The sequence below is a fragment of the Tupaia chinensis genome, unplaced genomic scaffold (assembly GCF_000334495.1).
Source record: "Tupaia chinensis unplaced genomic scaffold, TupChi_1.0 Scaffold147069_1, whole genome shotgun sequence".
NCBI classification, from domain to species: domain Eukaryota; kingdom Metazoa; phylum Chordata; class Mammalia; order Scandentia; family Tupaiidae; genus Tupaia; species Tupaia belangeri.
In genome coordinates this window covers 1,112,460-1,120,152 of record NW_006206919.1, presented here as the reverse complement: position 1 = coordinate 1,120,152, position 7,693 = coordinate 1,112,460, and the positions used below count along the sequence as shown (strand labels likewise).

The window sequence follows — 7,693 nt, the reverse complement described above, 5'->3', positions numbered from 1 at the left end:
CATTAAACCTGATTAAAAGTTTTCAGTAAGTTTCTTTTAATAAATGGCTTGTAGATATTCTCAAGATTGAGTCTAATCATCCAAGAAAAAGTAATTTCCACTCTTCTTTTGTTCCACGTCCTAAAAAGTTAAACACAAGACAAAGATCAGCATTCTTCTACAAGTAGAAGTGAACCTTTTTTTACACATGGTAGCAGTGTTTACAAAAGTACCTGCTCTGGGTATCTGTTTCCACTACTCAAAGGCTCTCAGATACTACCTCACTCCCTACCCCTACTACTAGAATATCTCAACCTACACCAAGTCAAGCAAAGTCTCTTTAATGTAAGATGCTTTAAATATATAAAGTTGTGCTATGAATTGTAATAATTCTGGGGAAAGTATTAAATTCTTTTCATCATTTTAACTGTAAGCTCCTGGCCCAAAAGTCAAGTCAGTCTGAGAACTGCCTGTTAAAAAAATACATGGGGTCATTGAAAACGTCATGATGTATTCTTTCTATACAAAAATGTGTCATGACTTTTCTAATGGCCCAATAAATAGTTTCCTGGCCAGTAACAGTCCATTTGCCTACTTGCCCAGGATGACTGTTCAAACGAGTGGGCATACACAAATGCATATAGGTGTACCTGGGGACTGAACTGTGAGTCTACAAAAGAAATGATAATATAAACGGTTCTAACGCTTCAGAAGGAATTCCTGCCTTTTCTGCTTAATATGCTTTTCAGAACTGAGAAAAGTCTCCAATTTTATGTCAAAACTTGCTATTTACCTTGGACAGAGAGTAAACAAATACACAGCAAAGGCAAATGGCATCCAGACAGTGTTAGGTAAACATTTATGAAGACAAAGTTCTGTATGTTGACTCTGCCTCTGCCTTCCAAGGGCTCAAGGTTTAGCAGCAAAGCTAGGACTACAAATATGAAAATAAATGCTACAGCACAGGTATGTGTAACCTACTGTTACAGCTTTAAATTTTAGGATGATGGATGTAAGAAATGTTAATATATTAAGTAGGCACTGCTGGTACAGTAGAGATGCTTTGTAGAATCTGTTCACTTTTTCTGAGTGTCCAACAGACTTGTGACTTTTAAAAGACATACCATATTTTACAGACAAAATGCACTACCAAGAAGGAAAAAAAAAAGAAAAACACTGCCTATTAAGTATACCTTTTCCCATGTTGGAAATTCTATGCTCACTGAAGGAGCTTGTTTAGATTTTAAAGTTATGCACTATAATCATGTATCGAAAAACTAAACATGTAAGAGAAAGTGCGTAAGGTATTAAAAGTTTCTTTTCAATGATGAATTAGTGTAATCTTTTTCAAGACATTCATTTCAAATGGTAAGCAACATATGAGTACACAACTCAGACCAAATGAACAGTTTGGCCTGTATTCATACAACAATGGCAGCGATATCACAGCTGCTGCCTGAGACTAAAGTGTGCCACCCGGTACTAAAATGTAAAAAAAAGTATCAGAATCTTAGAATTAGTGAAATACAATACCAGTTTTTAAGGAAATAACTTTCCAGTGTTTATACTGAGAAAGGGGTTACCCATGATTTAAAATAGCTTTTTTCACATACCTTAATTGAGTTGAGTTTATTAATTCGTGGCCTATAGTTGTTTGGATCTCTTCTGAATGTAATTTCAAGCTGAGACAGGAATTTATTCATGCCAGCCAAAAGGGTCTGAGGACTAGACGGGTGGGGGAAAAATAAATTCTAATTAACTTTTATTCCTCAAATGTAGCTACTTTTTCAGATAAAGAATAAGTCTCTCTTCCTCTTATCATAAATTTATGCTGGACAATGGCATATTATAATTTTTTTTTTCTAAGAACTCTTAACTTACTATTATTCTTCAGTTTGATCAGAGACAGACACAGAGAGAGAGTGAGAAAGCAAGCCGCCAGGTCTGGGACTTAAACTATGATCAGCCGTGTGTGAATCTCCAGCACCTTAACCACCATGCCCACCTACTGGCCCTAGCATATTATGAATTCTATGTTCAAAATGGCTTTGCTTGGGCCATGAGTTTGCTTGACTATAACATTTTTGAGCAAAACACACATAGTTTAAACTGTATATCTGATCTTGAAAAAAGCATTTAAGACAGAAGTACTAGTTTACAAAAAAGAATCTAAGAAGAATACGGAATCTCAAATCTGCCATCTTAACAGAAAAATATTTAACAAAATGACGTGTTTGTTAGAAATTTGGCACTGGAGGAAGACCAGCAGATGGCGGAATAGTTACATCGCTGAACTCCCACATAGTCAAAACTCACACGGCACGTGTGCATGTGAGCCCAAAATCCCAAGAGGATTTCTTGTTTTCTGTTTCTCTGGCGAGTGCACGAGGACTATAGCAAAAATCTCTCTCAGAAAAAAAAGTTGTATGTCTTTAATGTTTATAAGTTTATTGGAAAATTTCAAATGTAATAATTTTGAAACTATTAGAACATATTAGCTATCAACATTTTAAAAACTAATTTTACCTGTTTGCAACTGTGTTCTTAGATGGAACACCATCAAAAACGATGACTCGATCTGCTAGATAGGTAGCCATGATGAAGTCATGTTCCACAACAAAGGCTGTCTTCTTAGCATGAAGTATGAAACTGTAACATGACAATTTTGAAATCTTTTCTAGTGACCATAAAACATTCACGTTACAATAAACACATTTGTATCCCACCACACATAATCAAAACTAATACTCTATGAGCAAGACCCTTACCGTTTGACAACTCGAGCTGCCATCAGTCTTTGTTCAGAATCCAAATAGGCAGATGGTTCATCAATTAAATAGACATCAGCAGGTTTTCCCAAACAAAGAGCTAAAGCTACTCGTTGCAGTTCACCACCAGATAATGTCTGCACCTGATTGGAGTTTTGGTAAATCATGTAAAGACATCTGAAGTTTAAAATAATAAAAAATCTGAATAGATATTTATGTTAGAATACCTCTTGATCAATTATGTTTTCAATCTGAAGAGGCTTCATCACATCAGTCACAAACTGTGGATGAGTGTAAGCATCTCTTATCTTTTCATGTAGTAACTGGCGAACACTTCCCTGTTTTTAATGGAAAAAGTATTTAAATGATAAACATTTCAGTACAGAATTCTCAATTTATGAGTCTTGACAAAGGTAAGCTCTAGAGCAAAAGTTTATCAATTTGCTGCAAACTGTTATCAGTTGTATTTTGAGTGCTTGCCCATAATCTGTGGCATGTTTTGAGGGTTTTCTTTTCAAAACCCATCATGTACAGTAAGTAAAAACAATAATGTTAACATTTGAAAGCAAATGATGAATATTTCAAGGTAAAAAATCACTTGAGATAGGAAGGATTCTGAGGTCAAAGTGGGTATCAAGAAACTTAGGCTATCTGCATGGTTACATAAATACAAGATGATATGCTAGGGATAAATCCTAGGATGCCCATTGCTTCCCCATTTCAGAATAGGGCCGAGTTTTACAACTTTAATGCAAAGTTCTTTCAAGTAGGCATAAGATAAAAGGTGACCTGCAGATCAAAGGAGTTTAACTGACATAGTCTCAAGGTTTATCCATATTGAAGCATTTATTAGTATTCAATTACTTTTAATGGCTAAATAACCTTAACATGGTATAGCTGTATCACATTGTGTTTTTCCATTCACAGCTGCTGGACACTTGGGTTGTTTCCACTTTTGGCTCTTATGAATGGTGCTATAATAATTTGTATGGATAAATGTCTCCCCTGCTTTCAGGTAGGAGTAGAATAACTTTCATGAAGTACCTGTCTAGTCATTAGAAGAACTGGCAGATTGTTTTTCAAAGTGGCTCCATTCTCATATCAGCAGTGTATGAGGTTCAAATTTCTTCACATCCTCACCAACATTTGTTAATGTCTTTACTTTTAAGTCAGAGAGTATCAAGTGGTATCTCATTGTGGTTTTGATTTGCACTTCCCAAAACTAATGACTCTGAGCATTTTTTTCATGTTTATTGACCATTTGCCTATCTTTTTTTTTGAAAAATGTCCTTTTCCTGGGAAAGGACAATTTCCACATTTGTAAACAGAGTTGTGAGTTCTTTATATACACTGGAAACAAGTCCCTTATTTGAGATACGCTGTTCAAATGTTTCTCCCATCTTGTTTGTGGCCTTTTCACTCCCTAAATGGTGTCATTGCAGCATAAAATACATCAGGTTTTTAAAACATTTATTTTGGAAATAGGCGCTTAATAGATTTAAGAAGCATTTTTCTACTGATGGAAATAAATCATGGATTTAATGTAAGTACCTTCATTAACCACTTTAATAAAACTGCAGAATCTAACTAGGAAAAGAACTTCAATATGGCAAAAAAAAATCAAAGTTATATGCATATACATAAAAATTTCTTTATATAAAATAACAACTCACAGTTGATTTGGGACTGATCTTCTGTGGCTTATAACTGACATTTAGAACTGGCACTTCTCCTGCAAAATAATACAAATTACATAAAAACACTGAAGACCACCTAGATCTCTAAAGTTTATTATGTGGAACAAGTTAAAGGACTCAACTTTACAGTACCTCCTTCATCAGGTTTAAGTCTTCCAGCAAGCATTCTGATAAATGTCGTTTTACCGGTGCCTGAAAACAACATTTAAACAAACTACATTAAAAATGCTTAACATTTAGAGTAAATCTCTCTGTCCTATTTGATCTTAACTTAGAAATTTGTTTTAAAGATACACAGTGACTCTACTCTACTGGACTCTGAAGGTTATCTAGGAAAATACTAATTTTTTCATCTTTCACCTCTCAAATTTCATTCTAATCTTAAAGAGGAAGACTAGCCAAAAGCTTATAATGCCGATTTTAATAGATGGCAGGTCTGTGAAGTTTTGAGATAGTTTAAGACTTATTTAATATACTTAAGATGGTAACTTAGTATTATAAATGATGGTAATACAACTAGTTACAAAGATAGATTATGTAATATAAGAAAGATTCCAAATGGAAGCATATAATGAAAAAAATTTTAAGCTCTATCATTTCTGAGTTACACGTTTATCTCTTCCCTCCTAGTCACTTTGAGAGATGAGTAACTGCCTTATTAATTTATACACAGAAAAACCAGATGAGACATAGCAACTTTGTTTTCATTGGAGTTCATGAAACAAAATAAAAAAATATAAACTTGATTAAATAGCACCCTGAGAAACATGGATTTAAAACTCAGTTCCAACAGGCTGGAGCTCAGTTACTAGACCTACAAAGAAGCCAGATCCCACATGGGTGACCAGTGTTCAAGGCCTGGTTCTGGTGGCTTGAAAAATGTTTTTGGGGTACCAATGTGCTCACACACGTGTCCAGGATCTTGAAAGGACAGAGAGAAGAAAGGAGATTGTGAGGTCTGCTGGGGGGTGGGGGAAGGGTGCTTTCTCTATCGTGTGCACACTCTAGCATAAAAACAAAAACTCAGCTCTGAACCCTATAACTGAGTCAAAGTTTTTCATGGAATAATTAAAACTAATTTAACTAGATAAACAGAACATACTTTTATATTTCACCAACTATGAAACACTTACCATTTTCACCCAGCATCACCATAATTTCAGAATCTGTAAACTCTCCAGCTACAATTGCTAATTCAAACTCTCCCATCTTTTTCTTCATCCCTGGATATTTATACATACACATCTTTTTAACTTCTTCTTCATTTGCTGTCTCAGCCACTTTAAAAACAAGTGATGCATCTCTGAATCTCAAGTTTTCTGTTGGAACATAACCATCTAAAAAAATGTTGATACCTGTTGGAAAAACAATTGTTAACAGATCAGTAAAGATCAACTTAAGACTAAGCCAGTAGTCATATGAAAGAAAAAATCCTAGACATACAAATTTTAAATTTCTGTAATTTTATAGATTTAAATTTCTGTGAACTTATGTTAAACCACAGGTATGCATGTCAATTTTTTATGTATCCAATAAGTATAATCTGCATTTACACACATATGAGACATGTCTTTTCACAATCACGTGATTTTTATATAAGATTTTCCCCCCATCAGGTTTCATGTAAAAAACAATATATGATCTAACTCATGCTATTTGGAAGTGAAAAATAGCATTTTTTCTCTAAAAAATTATAGATAAGAATGGAATAATTTCATACGCTGGTATGAAACTGATAAAAGAAATAATTTAGGATCTATAGTAACATTTTACATAATTACTGGTATTTAATTATTTCAGATTAATTTTGCAAATTCACAAGTAATTAGCTAATAATGTTTGTTTTGGCTTCAGTATGCAAAGACAACCATTACTATCTAAACAAACTTTAATAACTTAAAAGTAAATTAACATTGTAAAGAGAATCCCTCCCTACTAAAATCCTAAGATCCAGTGGCAGACACACAAAAATGAACATGTGGATTACCTGGGAAATAATTTTCCTACACACACACACACACACACACACACACACACACACATATATGAAGTTAAGTAAAACAATGACAGAAACTAAAGTTTCAGAAGATTTTGAAAGGGAGTCAAAGGATGCTATTCACTTCATTTGGAATTAAAGAGCAATATGGCAGGAGGGGGGTTGTATCCTTAGCCTAGAACACGGGGGGTGGGGGGTTCAGTTACTTTGCTTACAAAACAAATGAACAGCTATTTATTTTGCTAAAATCATATTTTTTGAACTTTGACTATTTAAAAATTATAAATGTGAAGTTACAAAAATTAAAACCAAAAACTACATTAAAACAAACTCTGGGGATCAGCAGATGGTGTAATGGTTATGTCACTGGATTCTTAACTGCGGTTCAAGTCCCAGACCTGGTAGCTTAAGACTCGCAATGGACATGTGTGTGTGGGTGCCCCAAGTCCTAAGAAGAGAATGAAAGACAAAGGATTGCGCCATGGACCAGCCCCCAGGGGGTGATTTCTTACTTTCTGTCTCTCTGGCAAGCTTATGTGCCCTCTAGCAAAAATCTCTAAAGACAAACAAACTGACGGAACCTTAGTGGTGACTTAGTCCAAATATTTAATTCATCAGGTAAGGAAATAAAGACTCAAATAAAAGCTCAAAAAACCAAGTCAGTCTACATTCCTACTGCAATATTTGTCTCATCACTTTAAATTTAAGTCTATCTAAACTATAATAAAGTTACCATTCATAGAGAGCTTTCATATATACCATGTTTCTTTTTTTCCCTCTTTTTTTTGGAGAGGTTTTTGCTATAGGGTGCATGCGCTTGCCAGAAAGACAGACAGAGAGACAGAAAGCGAGAAATCACCCCCCAGGGGGGATGGCCACGCCGCAATCCCTTCTCCTCTACTCTCCTCTCAGGATCTTGGGCACGCACGCACATGCGCCCGGCATGAGTTTAAGCCACCAGGTCCGGAACTCGAACTGCATGGTCGACTACATGGGAGTCCAGCGACATATCCATTATGCCAACTGCTCTTCCCCATATATACCATGTTAATTTCAGTATATTGAAGAAAAGCAGAAGATTACATACAGTTTCTTACTTTAAATCGTTTTCATAGATGAGGCACATTAAAAGTCACAGGATACCGTTAGAATGGTATGAGATTTCTAAGTGAAATTGTTAAGAATGTCTGCTGAGTAGGTCATTAACAACTTGATTCTAGAATTACTATAAGATGTAGAGTAATATACTAAAT

General features: G+C 34.9%; 1 protein-coding gene across 1 annotated transcript in view; it reads right to left on the bottom strand.

The window, feature by feature from the left end:
- Positions 1–7,693, bottom strand: part of LOC102469036 (ATP-binding cassette sub-family E member 1) — a 32,695-nt gene continuing 25,002 nt past the window's right edge. Inside the window, exons 11-18 of the mRNA XM_006169499.3 lie at positions 5,578–5,799; positions 4,577–4,636; positions 4,421–4,479; positions 2,975–3,085; positions 2,748–2,890; positions 2,506–2,628; positions 1,593–1,704; positions 1–120 (exon numbers count right to left, since the gene is read on the bottom strand). Of these exons, the coding sequence (XP_006169561.1) occupies positions 73–120; positions 1,593–1,704; positions 2,506–2,628; positions 2,748–2,890; positions 2,975–3,085; positions 4,421–4,479; positions 4,577–4,636; positions 5,578–5,799 (878 nt within the window). The 3' untranslated portion in view covers positions 1–72. The remainder of the gene's footprint in view (positions 121–1,592; positions 1,705–2,505; positions 2,629–2,747; positions 2,891–2,974; positions 3,086–4,420; positions 4,480–4,576; positions 4,637–5,577; positions 5,800–7,693) is intronic.